This window comes from Lipomyces doorenjongii, assembly GCF_038497915.1.
Source record: "Lipomyces doorenjongii strain NRRL Y-27504 unplaced genomic scaffold V1508scaffold_102, whole genome shotgun sequence".
Classification (NCBI taxonomy): domain Eukaryota; kingdom Fungi; phylum Ascomycota; class Lipomycetes; order Lipomycetales; family Lipomycetaceae; genus Lipomyces; species Lipomyces doorenjongii.
In genome coordinates, this window is record NW_027118169.1 from 27,839 (window position 1) to 40,485 (window position 12,647).

Below are 12,647 nucleotides of genomic sequence, written 5' to 3' on the forward strand. Positions count from 1 at the left end.
ATCACCACATAGGGATATCCGCTTAGTTGGCTATATCTGTATCCGCCATCTGCGCTTGGAAAGGTGACGGATATGATGTCTTATTCTGCCAGATATCACTCGCCCTGTCGCATCGCAATCAAGATTGGTCTCGCCAGATGTAAATTACACTAACACGATCTCAGCCCGGACAATCCTTATTCACGCCACTTGAGCCGCACTCTCGTATTCGACCGCAGCCGATCCGAGAGGTGACGGGACGCGCACGGAACACGGAACGGCAATCTCAATTGAGCAATTCACTCAATCTCGAACTACCGAGATAGCACTAAGCGATGCGGTGGACTCGGGCCCTGCTTGTCTACGTCACTGGTGCAGTTGACTCAACGGTCACAGGACGTGGCGTGCGTCCAGGACAGAGATAATATGGAGATCGGCCGCAGTCAGAGCACGCAGACACATCACTATGATTTGAGCGATTTGAGTGGGACACAGCGTGCAGTGTTTTACCGGCTCAGCTCAGCATTCAGTCCACTTATGTGCGGCTTTTTAGAATCTAGCCCTAAACTCGACAGCGCGTGTCGGGCGCACACAACGACACGTTCACATACACCAAGCTCAGCAACGATAATCATATTGAGCCAAAGCCGTTCAACGTGGTTGACCGGTCTAGAAGATCAAGCTGCTTATCAACGACTATAGCGATTTGCAGCCTGAAACTTTATGATCGAATTAGATACATTCTTCGTAGTTATAGAGAACTATGCATGGGAAGTACGCATTGGGAAATTTCAATTTGATGGGTTGATGGATCACGGTAGTGCTAATCGCTGTAATTGAATATATATGTATTGCATGCAAAAGATATTATGTACAATGTTAGCAAGTATGTAGTTTATGTTCGAACATTACATATCAGCAATATTTGCACAAAGTTGCGTTAGGTGACGTAAATTGAGAGGCTACTAATTCTGCAAGGGGGCAATGAGGAGCTTGGTGGATCCAATAAGCTAATGTCCCGCAGCCGCACGCGAACCCGCAACCACCCGTGCGGCTGACAAGGAGCACATTACTTAGCGTAACCTACATGGTGCTCTAGCCTTGCTAAAAAAACGGATACCCTGGTGGTTCGAGCTATGGTAGTGATGGTTCGCATCCCAAAAAATATATATAAACTACTAATTCACGCCCTTAAACAGAATTCGGCAACATCAAGCAGATTCTGATTTGGTGGACGCATAGTGACCGACCCGGTGATACACACGATGCAGTGGTGGGAACAATATGATCCCAACGACATCGCTGTGAATTCAACTGAAGTTCCCGATTCTTGGAAAGTGTGCGTCCTCGAAGGTGTTTACTTTGGTAACAACGACTACGGCGGAATGTTAGGAGCTCGAATATCGTCCATATTCGTGATTGGATTTGTTTCCACCGCAGTCACGCTCTTCCCCTACTGCGCCAAATACGTCCCATGGCTACGGATTCCTAAATATCTCTACTTATTCGCGCGATACTTTGGCAGTGGTGTTATCATAGCAACGGCATTCGTGCATCTCTTGGACCCGGCGTACAGCAGCATTGGACCGAACACATGTGTCGGTATGACGGGAAAATGGGCTTCATACTCGTGGCCGCCGGCAATAGTTCTTGTCACGCTATTCCTCACCTTCTTGATAGATATTGCCTCAGCGATATGGGTCGAGCACAAATACGGCATTGTCGACGACCGCAACAGAAACCAGGTCGCAGAATTCTTCGTTAGCGGCCACAATATGGCAATGGAGTCCAACATGCACGAACACAGATATGACAATAGTGTAGTCGAGTTCAGCCCGCGGCAGGGGAAGAACCTGACAATATGCGAGAGCTCGGACGAATTCGAGCTCGACAATAGCAAAGAAGCCAAGGTTCAATTTGCAGCGTTTCTAGTGCTCGAATGCGGCATCATATTTCACTCGGTTATCATCGGGCTTAACCTTGGTGCATGCGGCATCGAGTTCAAAACTCTCTACCCGGTCCTGGTATTCCATCAAAGCTTCGAGGGCCTCGGTATCGGTGCCCGTCTGTCTGCCATCCCGTTCAAGAAAAACGACATCGTACCATACATGTGCAGCCTGGCATACGGATTGGTCACGCCTCTCTCGATTGCCATCGGTCTCGCTGTTCGGACTACATATAACGGCAACAGCTACACGAGTAATATCATTCAGGGCGTGATGAATGCTATTTCCGCTGGTATTCTAATCTATACTGGTCTAGTCGAGCTGCTGGCGCGCGACTTCATCTTTGATCAGGACTGCCATCGCGACCAGAAAAAGCTAGTTTTTAATGTGGTTTGCACTATGACTGGTGCCGGAATTATGGCTTTAGTGGGAAAATGGGCATAAGCGATATTTACTGGTATGATAGACTTGATAGCAGACATGTTTTGCACCATCAGTAGCATCTAAATGACTGTAGATTACCGACCCAAAGAGAATGGTTGGTAGAAGCCCCATGAATTTAATACTATATACACTGCCTGGTAAGCTCGAGTTATCGCAGTTACCCTGCGCAGCCCCTGACGAGATGCACGGCGATCAGGGGCAAACAGACGTACGATAACTTTAATTTTAGTTTGGCGGCGCAGAAAAATGATGGATCCATTTCCCTACATGTAATCTGGGTCCGTGTTTTGACCCGTCAATTCGATTATTGCTATCATTGAAAATAAGACGTAAAATACATGACCACAAGTTTCCTGTTTAACGTCTTTAGTTTGCCAGCAGTCCGCCAGTGCCTCAAAAGTTTGCTCATCTATTTCCGTGAATGAGCTGCGGCTGCTGCTACTCTTGTGTCGCGGCCATTACATATCGGGTGCGAAGGCGCAAATAAATGTACAGATGGACAACGTAATGATATTTTGTGGGGTCAGAGAGATCTACTGTAAGACCATTGGAATGCGCACTTGTAACTCTGAGTCAACGAGGACCATGATTCTATAGGAAATCAAGTAGCCAGTGAATTGAGTTGACACTCTTTTGCCATTGTGTAAGGTGCGGAGCTCCTTCCCAAAGCCATTGCCACAGCAACGTAGTTCATTTTAGATGGCGAGTGAGATAAGATAGGTAATCCTCCTGAGGATCTTGGGGCCCTTCAGGTTTGGGTTATTTTCCGACTTAGCTGTAACCGCATTAATCTTGGTGCTCCAAAAAGGCTTAGCTCGTGGCTGGCATGTTGTATATTACTTGAACTGTTCACCCAAATCCTTAATCGCTGTCAATTTATCTTGTTCGATTGCCACCCCATAGCTAGTCGTGACAATCCGTATGTAATCGGATTTAACTTCTTCTCATGTTTCATTCGCAGCACACGGTCGGAATACCGTGACCTGTCTCGAGTTCAATGCAGATTGGATTATAACTGTATTACACTAGACTAAATAATCTACACTAGCCTTTATGACTAATCCACTACATACATTAGAATGTCCAGTGTACGTGGATTTAGTGTATTCAGTGTATTTGTTCGCGATAAGATAAGGCTCTGATTAAAATTGGAAGCATTTTCGCGGCACAACTAAATTTAAGGTCATAGATACCTGATGCAATTGTAAACCGACATGAATCGAATAATTATTAGTTGCTCTAAATACCGTAAGTGTTCAGGGTCAGGGTGGAAATGGGTGAAAATGGTCCCAGTATTAAGCAGGTGGGTTAGGAAGAACATTAGTACATTAGGGAAACGTCGGTACATTTGGGGAGGAATTGAGGGTTGGGGGAGGAAGATTAAGGGAAGTTTGTTCGGCGGGAGGGCCTACATTCACATGATATCAAAGCGGGATAGCGCTCTAATTTTATACCCTTTGGCTTTTCAGAATCTGGGCTGCCTATAGGCAGCGGATTGCTTCCGTTGTTAATGCTTTCCGTGAAAAGCTTCATCAGATCTATGCATCCACTGATAACGATTCGCCGACCCTGCGTCTTTCGGCGGATTACAGTAGCAACAATTTGGAATCTAGAATGCTTTCCAAAGTGCAGCCTCGCAGCCAGACTTTGCTTTCTGACATTCAACGATATTTTGACAGTCCTTTAGTCACTACAATCGATACGGCGGATCCCAATTGGCTCTGCCATTTGGTAGTACACGCATAAACAGGAATATCCAATGGCTAGAGATTATCTAGCCATTCCGGCCACCGAAGTCCAAGTGTAGAGATTGTTCAAGGCAGGGCGAGACTTACTTGGAGTCAGGAGGTATTCGATGAAGGCGGATACGATGAGGATGTTGATGTTGATGAATGATTTTTATAAGCAATAGAAACCTTTGTGTACTGGGCCTTTCCGGGAGTACATATATCCATAATCTTACAGTGTTCGTATAACATCGTGGGAGCGCTCGCCTGTGGAAGGAGCAGGAAGCCTTGTGCGCTTCTTCATGACGTGAGGCTCCCAACCGTCGGTCAACTGAGGAAGATAGTTGGCAATCCCTATCACGTGATAGCCTTGAATTCCCGCTAGTCCTAATTAATGCCGATAACCGATATCGTCGACTATATGCCGATACTATATCGGCTAATACCTGCACCTGCCGATATTATTCGTAATTTTATCTTCAAGATTTTGACACTGACGATATCGTATCGTCGCCGATATCGTATAGACAGATATCGGCAAATCGTCAACAACCCTACTCAAGCGCAAACGTATTCTTGACTCTGTTGAGCGCAGTCCTAACTATGGCGTTGGACATCATTTGCATGAAGGTCTGCGGCTGCAGAAAGTTGACAGCAGAATGCCTCAGGAAATCATTGTCGCTCAGCCAATTGTGTGGGACAAAGTCACAAACTTTTATGGCACTCAAATCGCGCGATATCCCATCACTGACATCAACTCCATCCTTGACTAAGTACTGTTTCATACGTTAGAGAAGTTGATTGCGCGATACGGTTGTCCTTAGGAGCATACCACTGGCTCGCTCTTCGCCACGCCAGAGTCAGTCTCGCGATACGTCTCAAAGAACGCATCGCGGAGAGTTCCAAACCATGTATACCCACTATACACGAGCGGCCCCAAGGGACGATGCTCATGTCTCCGTTGTGTGTTGAAGGCATCAATATACCTCTGTTTCTGCGCATCCCGCTCCTCGGCCGTCCGAAATACCTGAGGCGCGGCTCCAGAACTCTTGTGGTTCTCTGTCAGACACAGCGACACTACTACCGGAGCTTCCCCCTGCTCTATCCACCACAGGCACGCTCGCTTGAGACTGGAATATGTTTGAGAGAATCCGACTTCTAAAACAATTCTAATGGAATTATCGGATTCGCCGTCGTCAAATATAATCAATCCATCAGGCTCCTTATAAGATCTGTCGCTAGAGGAATCGATCGTTGCGGGTCCAATCCTTCTTATTCTCGATGTAACGTCATCGCCTACACCAGCGTTCTGCAGCATTCTTACGACTTCGCTCACCATACTGTCGATAACCAACCCGCTCGCCTCTTCGTGGAGAAGTGTGGGAAAGCAAATGATTGCTGTACGTGATTTTTCATCGTACGATACCCTATACCTAATGTTATTTCTGACGTTAGTGTCCAGAGTCATGAAACAGAATAAATTGGACCTCACTTTCGGTTGGACTTTTCTCTCTCCTCGATGATTTTCTTGTAACCGTCCTCGGAGACTGTGAACTCCAGCACTGAGTCACTTGGCAGCGGACCACTGAGAATTTCGAGCACATCGGATATCCCACTCTCCATTGCGTCTTCCTCGGCTGAGACTTCTTCGACAGTGACTATCTTGGCTGTGACGTTTTGGACAGTGTCCTTCTTGGCCGTGACTGTGGTGGAAATTCTAGTGGACTTTATACCACTTCGCTGTCTGGTCTCCGGGGCCGTTACGCCTTCGCGTGTGGTGATCGTGATCGCCTGCCACGCGGCTTCGCGAACGCTGGCGTAAGATCGTCGATCGGGTTCACCGTCAATGAGACCCATGATGTAATAAGTTAATGCAGCTTTGTGTAAGGTTGAAGTTCGAGACACGTAGAAGTGCAGACGAGTGGGTAGCTTGCAGAAAACGGTTCGGAACCAGTCGAGGTCTTTGTTTTTGTTGTGATTTTGATTCGAACCAGGACTCTCTCCGCCGTCCACTTTTGCTGCGACCTAATAGATATCGCGCCCACATGTCACTTGCCAAAGTAGTTTATTACTAGCTGCTCGGATTATTGCTTGATATCCTCTCAAAGCATGAAACCCAACACGTTACTGAGATCATGGAGGCACCCTAACCTGATGACCAAGCGCTAAATTGCTTAATTGACACAGATACATCGCACAATCCCAGGAATTTCGAACGGAACTGCGCATGGCGACCGCGACCGTGGTAATCAGGCAGAAGCAAAAAAACTAGTCTTTTCCTGCATAACTTCGGCTGAAATTGGGATGAGTCGAGATTACGGGGCCGAAACACTAACGGGGCCCGATAGAGTGAGCCGCTCGAGGTGAGGCACGGTGAAGCTCACAAGCAATCTGACGTCACTGACTGAGCTGGTTGCAGCTTAAAGAAGGCGTTTGAAGACTCCTCGGGAATAGAACAAGAATATATGAAGGCACGCTGTCACACGCCACGTCAAGACTTTGCGAACAGCTGCCGTTTGCTCGCGTCTTGGCGCATTAAGACGGGAGCTGAGAATAAGGATTTGTTGCGGCTACAATTCATTTTGCTGACCTTGGAATCATGACCAAAGCGTCCGACGCAGACATTGCCTGCGTTTGAAGCATCGGGTGGTCAATAATTTGCAGGATTTCCGCTTATTTGTAACGGTTAGAATCCCGAATATGAATGACTCATCTTTGGCCAAGACGCTAGTAATACGTCAAACTTTAAATCAGCCAATAATAACGCTAACGCAATCACATCTGCCGCGAACCGAGGTTTTGACCTAGCACAACGGCCAAGCTAACATTCAGATCAGAAGAAATTGTCTTCCCAGATCAGTTGCCCGCTGTTTTCATTATTGACGCCGACAAAGCTCTCATGAAGGCACTGTCCACGGTATTCACGGTGGTGCATGAGGGTCATGACAATGAGGATAACAACAATGACGGTGATTTCGAAGCAATGTGGGCCGATGCATTGTCACTCATGTAAGAAGTGAAAAGAGTAGATCAGTCGGTTGGAGCGAAGATATTGGTAGAGTAGACGGCGATGCACATATTAGACCCCAGATTATTAAGTGGGTGGACTAGAGGTTTATAAAATTAATGCTAGAAGTGAATTCCTGAGCAATTAATTGTGGCTGTGTGTGGCTGGGCCAAATGCGTACGACGTAAAATTTTAGCGTGTCCCAAAGAGGAATAGCGCATTGAAGCTCCATGATTCTCCTAGAATATACTCCTCGATCTGCCTCTTTGACGCAAGGCTATCATCTAGCATCTGATAAGTTGAGTTCCACCTGTTTTCAACATCATACGCTATAAACTTATCAGGCAAGTTATTTATTCTACACACATTCTTCCAGCTCTGCTTTCGTTTTGAAGTGTTCTTGCAATCCAAAGAGCAAGGATTCGAAGTGGAGCCATCGCAGTGTGTGCTCCAATCCGTTTACCATCTCGAAGTTTATCACATGCCTCATTTGCACTCTTGCTATCACCTGATTCCAGAGCAGTTAACAATGAGATTTAGGATATGTGCCAGACAGCGGATATAGCTATCAAGACCTTGAAATCGTATGGCCCTGTTGCCTGAAACGATGCCATCTGTTCTATCATACTTACTTTCGTTGAAAGATTAAAATAGAGTTCTGAGACTAATGTCTCATTATTACTCGCATTGTCGGCAGTAATCGTTAAGAGCTTGTGCTCAAGGTTGAGCTCTACCAGGATTCTCTATCATCTCTGCCATATTCTCTTCACTGTGCGCACCTTCAATCTCTTTGAACTCAAGAAGGCGTTCTTGGCATTCAAAGTGTTGATTTAGCCATTGCCCTATGACCGCGAGAATTGCGATAGAGTTCTTGCTGGTCCACGCATCTAAGGAAAGTGCAATAGAGGGATTTAGCACCTCTTTTTTGCGTACCGTATTGGGGGCATCGCCTAAAACAGACACCCTAACCCTAATGAAATTTGACTTACGAATTTTCACTTTTGACAATTTAGCACTTACAAAAATTTCTTATAGTCTAGAGTTTGATATGTCGTCGGCGACTCGCGTAAACAAGACAATGCGCCTCTTGTATCGTAACGTATTTTAGGCAATACGGCGAGATTATCGCCTAACTTTTCTCGCTGGCGATACGATATGCCGGTGATGTCGTATCTTGAACAGCCCTATCAGAGTTCCTTGCCCTATCCCACGCCGCCAAAGAGACGGAATGGTGGAGCCATCAACCTTGACACGGGGCATGACCTGACTACTTCCTGTGATAATCAACAGACCACCGGATTCTAACAAAGGCCACACCAAAACTTAATACAAAACTAAGACATGTCGATATACACCGGCACTGGTTACGGCAGGAAATACAGGATCGACGCATACACATCAACTGCGAGCGTACAACAGACATATGCAGGGCATGGTATCATCGGCTGGTACTTCACCTTGGCGGCGGAAGCGTTTACCATCCTACTTGCATCGGGTCAAGTCCGCTTCATGAGTTTCAGGCACACCCCCATGGTGGAGCGTCTTGGCCTTCTCACCCTCATTATCCTGGGCGAAGGTGTCATCGGTCTTTGTGGTGCAATCAACAAAGTTGGATCCAGTCTGCATTTCACCTCGGATTTCATTGGCCAAATAGTCTCTGCTGTCAGTATCGTCTACTTTATCTGGATACTTTACTCTGATCAAACCGAAAACACACGCGTCGGCAGGCTCCGTCAGGGGCTATGGACTGCCCTTCATTTGCATTCCACATCTGCCTTCTCTTGGTCGTCGAAGGCCAAGCCACACTTACAGTCTGGCTCAAGATCCAGGACATCACGAATCCGCTCTTTAACTTTGACTTCGAGCAGCTCTTTATTAGCAATGATACAATGGAAATAGCCCCTACGTCCAAATGTTCAACAATTCTTTGAACGCTGTATTTGCGCAGTTACCGGACCCGACAGTTCCGTACGAAATCTACGAGTCGATTGACTTCATCTCGACTGGCCTCGGGATTGACGACCTGTTCGACAATATCACGTCGGTGCTAGACGCGTCAGTTGTCAGTGTCTGCCAGGCCTTCGATCTCGGGGCAGAACAAAATACCGAGGGAGTCTCTCAAAATGCCTCACTTTCCGAGGTTAATGCGATACTTGCATCCGAGGTTATAGATATTTTCTATATGTAAGTCTCCCCTCTTCCCTCTCACCACGAAGCCCGAATCGCTCGATTTTGTTGACGAGGAAGATGAAGGCCACATATCGACCGATGCTATCTTCGAGTTGGCCCGTCTATCACTAGAGGACTTTGAAGTGGACAATCAGGTCAATGACGAGGAGGGTGATTGATATAAATTGTTAAAAATAGATTCCTTTGTTGCGTGAAATTTGTTTGTTATGGCCAAATCACCATTGCCAATAATCGATGGTCCACAATGCTGCTGGAATGAAGGAGAACTACAAGCCCGAACAAAACAAGGATGGAAGACGCTTTAAATATATCCTGAATAAATCAGCTTGCTCAATGGCCCGTTTGTAAAGCATCTGGTGCCGTGAGATTCGTTTGTACAGATAGGAGGGTGCAGAGCGGCATCCGACTAGCTTTGTTTTGTTTTGTTTTGTTTTGGATCGGAGCTTGTTTTGTTTTCCTGGCAGCACTTCCCACTCTTTACTGTTCTCCAACCGCACATTCAAGCTCGCAGTAAGCAGCACACGGCTGAGAATTAACTATGCAGCTGTGTCATGAATATTTTTTACTACTGTGACTTGATGAGGACGCTGGTTGTCATCTTCGCTTGTGCAACCCTGAAATCCTGGATTTACAAGTATTAATTTTACTTATCTAAAGATTTATATCGGTCGGTTCGTCGAAGCGCGATAATTGATGAGCAGAAGGAAATCGAGTCGGAAACTGCCGAGTAGGTGGACCTACTTCATAGAATCATCTCAAGCTTTTCTTCGAGGATCGGAGTACTGCCAGAAATGTGCATCTTGTCGCACTTTGGTGTGCTCTGCAACATTTCAAGAACTTCAACCGATAGATTCGATAGATTTGCCAGAAATGTCTGAAGTCCTCCGCTAACTACATCTCTAGAGACGAAGGTCCGGGAACAGATTGTTTCGTTGTGTCGTCCGAGCTATCCAAAGAGCCATGATCCGAAGTCTTGATAGTGCAGAATGCAATCCAATTTCTTGGTTTACTTGCATGAGATCACAAGCGTCAACTGCGGTCTTGCGGTCGCTGCTTTCAAAGAATTTCACCGACGATTGACCCCGGACATAGCTGTCAGTACCTTGAAAGCGGAAGTTGTATCTTCTGTTAAAACCTGTTCCTGTAAATGTAAGTATAGTTCAGACACAGGAGTTTCGTCATTTGAACCCTGATGCGCCGTAATGGTAAGAAGCTTAGGTTCTATTCGGAGCTCTGCCAATGTCTTATGCAACAGATCTGCCATATTCTCTAGAGAACCCACACATTGTTGTAGATCCAAGAGGCACAATACTAAGTAATGATTGCGGACTGTGCGTAGAGAGATAATTCTCGGCGTAAGTATTGATCTCGTTGTTGATCCGATACACTCCAGCTTCGTGGACATTACTGGGGACAGTGTCGTCACTGTCCCCAGTTCAGTATTCTCATTGTGTCGCCCAGGTCATGAAATCTTCGTGCTCCCAGGATATCCCTTCCCGTATTGAACATCCTCTCAACGGAGACTTCGGAGCCAGGAATAGCTAAGTAGTCTCTCGATGTCTGATGAGAACAGAGCAGCAGCAACAGGATCAGGATCATGAGCAGACTCAAGTTGCAGAAGAAGCGGTCTTGACTAGGGAAACTGGTAACATGAGTGGAGAGAGTAGCGAAGAATGTGAAGTGAGAATAGGTAAGAAATTGCATATGTCTTGCGTTTCAAATAACTAGATGAATTAGATGACTATATCGCGGAGCCTTCTGTGAATACTGTGGCCTTGGTCCTGTTAGAGAGGATCGAGGTTCAATTCAGGGGGTGGAAAGGGTTGCCAGTAGACGAGGCTCTGCAACTGACTGTCCTGAAGCATTGCTTTATGAAGGAAAAGGAAAGATGAAAGACTCGACGCCGCGTTTTCACTTTCGACAAGGGGCCATAGATGTTTCGAGTAAAGAGAAGATGGGCTAACATTACGAGCGGACTGAATCTACCTCCGCTTAGTAAGCGTGGCAAACACACCACATGGAGATCAGCTCTGTATGATGAAGACGTCCGTGAACCGTGCCTTTGTACTTTTGAGCTCTGTCTCCAAATGCCCGCTCTGCAATGAAACTCAAGACCTATTATGAGCAGTCATTTACCCAGAAATCACCAATTCAATGAATAGAGCGTCTCTGTCCATACGTACAGTGACAGGATACTTGAAGCTTCGGGGCTTTACATTGAATGATCTACTATGATATGCCATGAGCGACCTGGTGTTGTGGAATATCGCAAACATTGGGCTATGACGATGACGAGCTATAGAGCAAAGATGAGGGAGTATGATGGGGAAGGATTGCTCTGAAGTTATACTGCCCAACCTTCAAGACAGTGAACACGAAATTGTGTCGTCATGCATGATTAATGCTATTTTAATAGCAACGACGACGTCATAGTAACGTGGATGGAAAAAAGTGGAGTCCATCATCAAGGAGAAGGGCTAAGGCTTCGACTTACTGGATCCGACTTTTACTGCGATGCCATCGCTACTTTCGATTTGAAGAACTGTATGCCCGAGATGCCATCGAACCTGAGAAGAATCGCGATGGATTCTGGCAGCTTGCAAGGCAATTGGCCTTGATGAGAAGTCACATCCAGGTTGCATTTTGCCTATTTAACCCGACCAGAACACTAACCACCAAGTGCTTCCTCCAGATGCTGAGGTTGTCAGGAAACTTACTCTAAACGACAAGAAGGCGAAGGAGTTCATAAGGCCAGGATATTTCGAGCGAGAGGCATTATAGTCAAGACAAATGCTACAACCCGAAGGACACCGTCTGTTTGGATGGCAGAAAGCATGTGCAACATTCTTCAAGAGCGTCAACTCTGGAATGACAATGTAACGGCACTAGACTGTGGACTGGAGTGGGATAAAACTGGACTAAGACTAGACGGGACTAAGATGGAAGATGCAATCCAGGATATATTCCAAGAATACGAGAAGACAAGACTGCGTACTTGATCAGGTCGGGATGGACAAACTCCTCCTTATATACACGACCCGAACGGAAAAACATGCTTGAGAACCAAAAATAAACAACTAAAATCACTAAAAATAACCGATGAGGGACGCGGGGAAGAGCCAAGATTGGTTGTGGCTCATACTGCGAACCCCAGCGCAGCCTCACGACTGTCCTGGACCATTTGGTCCGGGGGATCCTGACAATATATAAGATAGTCTAGAAAGAGTCTCTCGAGCCTAGATGGAACTAGATGGACTATAAATAGGGCTGGACACGAATACAATTTTCTCTATTCGCATTCGTATTCGCAATTCGCAGAATAAACTTTCATTCGCAACGAATAAAATGTCGGCT

General features: G+C 46.2%; 3 protein-coding genes across 3 annotated transcripts; 2 read left to right on the forward strand and 1 right to left on the reverse strand.

Annotated features, from left to right (window-relative positions):
* The first annotated feature begins 1,099 nt into the window (after positions 1-1,099).
* Positions 1,100-2,670, forward strand: V1508DRAFT_24061 (Zinc/iron permease). Its single transcript, XM_066936356.1, has one exon. It carries the CDS (start codon positions 1,245-1,247, stop codon positions 2,367-2,369), a length of 1,125 nt encoding a protein of 374 aa, XP_066792786.1. The 5' UTR covers positions 1,100-1,244; the 3' UTR covers positions 2,370-2,670.
* Positions 2,671-4,650: 1,980 nt separating this feature from the next.
* On the reverse strand, positions 4,651-5,953 carry V1508DRAFT_361220 (uncharacterized protein; the record flags this gene model as incomplete). Its single annotated transcript, XM_066937175.1, has 3 exons — positions 4,651-4,872; positions 4,929-5,529; positions 5,589-5,953. 3 exons carry the CDS (start codon positions 5,951-5,953, stop codon positions 4,651-4,653), a joined length of 1,188 nt encoding a protein of 395 aa, XP_066792787.1.
* Positions 5,954-8,137: 2,184 nt separating this feature from the next.
* On the forward strand, positions 8,138-11,185 carry V1508DRAFT_442314 (uncharacterized protein; the record flags this gene model as incomplete). The annotated part of the gene is made up of 5 exons (XM_066942326.1): positions 8,138-8,765; positions 9,052-9,267; positions 9,320-9,443; positions 10,867-10,983; positions 11,031-11,185. Exons 1-5 carry the CDS (start codon positions 8,445-8,447, stop codon positions 11,183-11,185), a joined length of 933 nt encoding a protein of 310 aa, XP_066792788.1. The 5' UTR covers positions 8,138-8,444.
* Between the last annotated feature and the right edge of the window lie 1,462 nt (positions 11,186-12,647).

Bases quoted from the DNA above. Each gene is read 5' to 3' on its own strand.
- V1508DRAFT_24061 (XM_066936356.1), top strand. From the start codon at position 1,245: ATGCAGTGGTGGGAACAATATGATCCCAACGACATCGCTGTGAATTCA.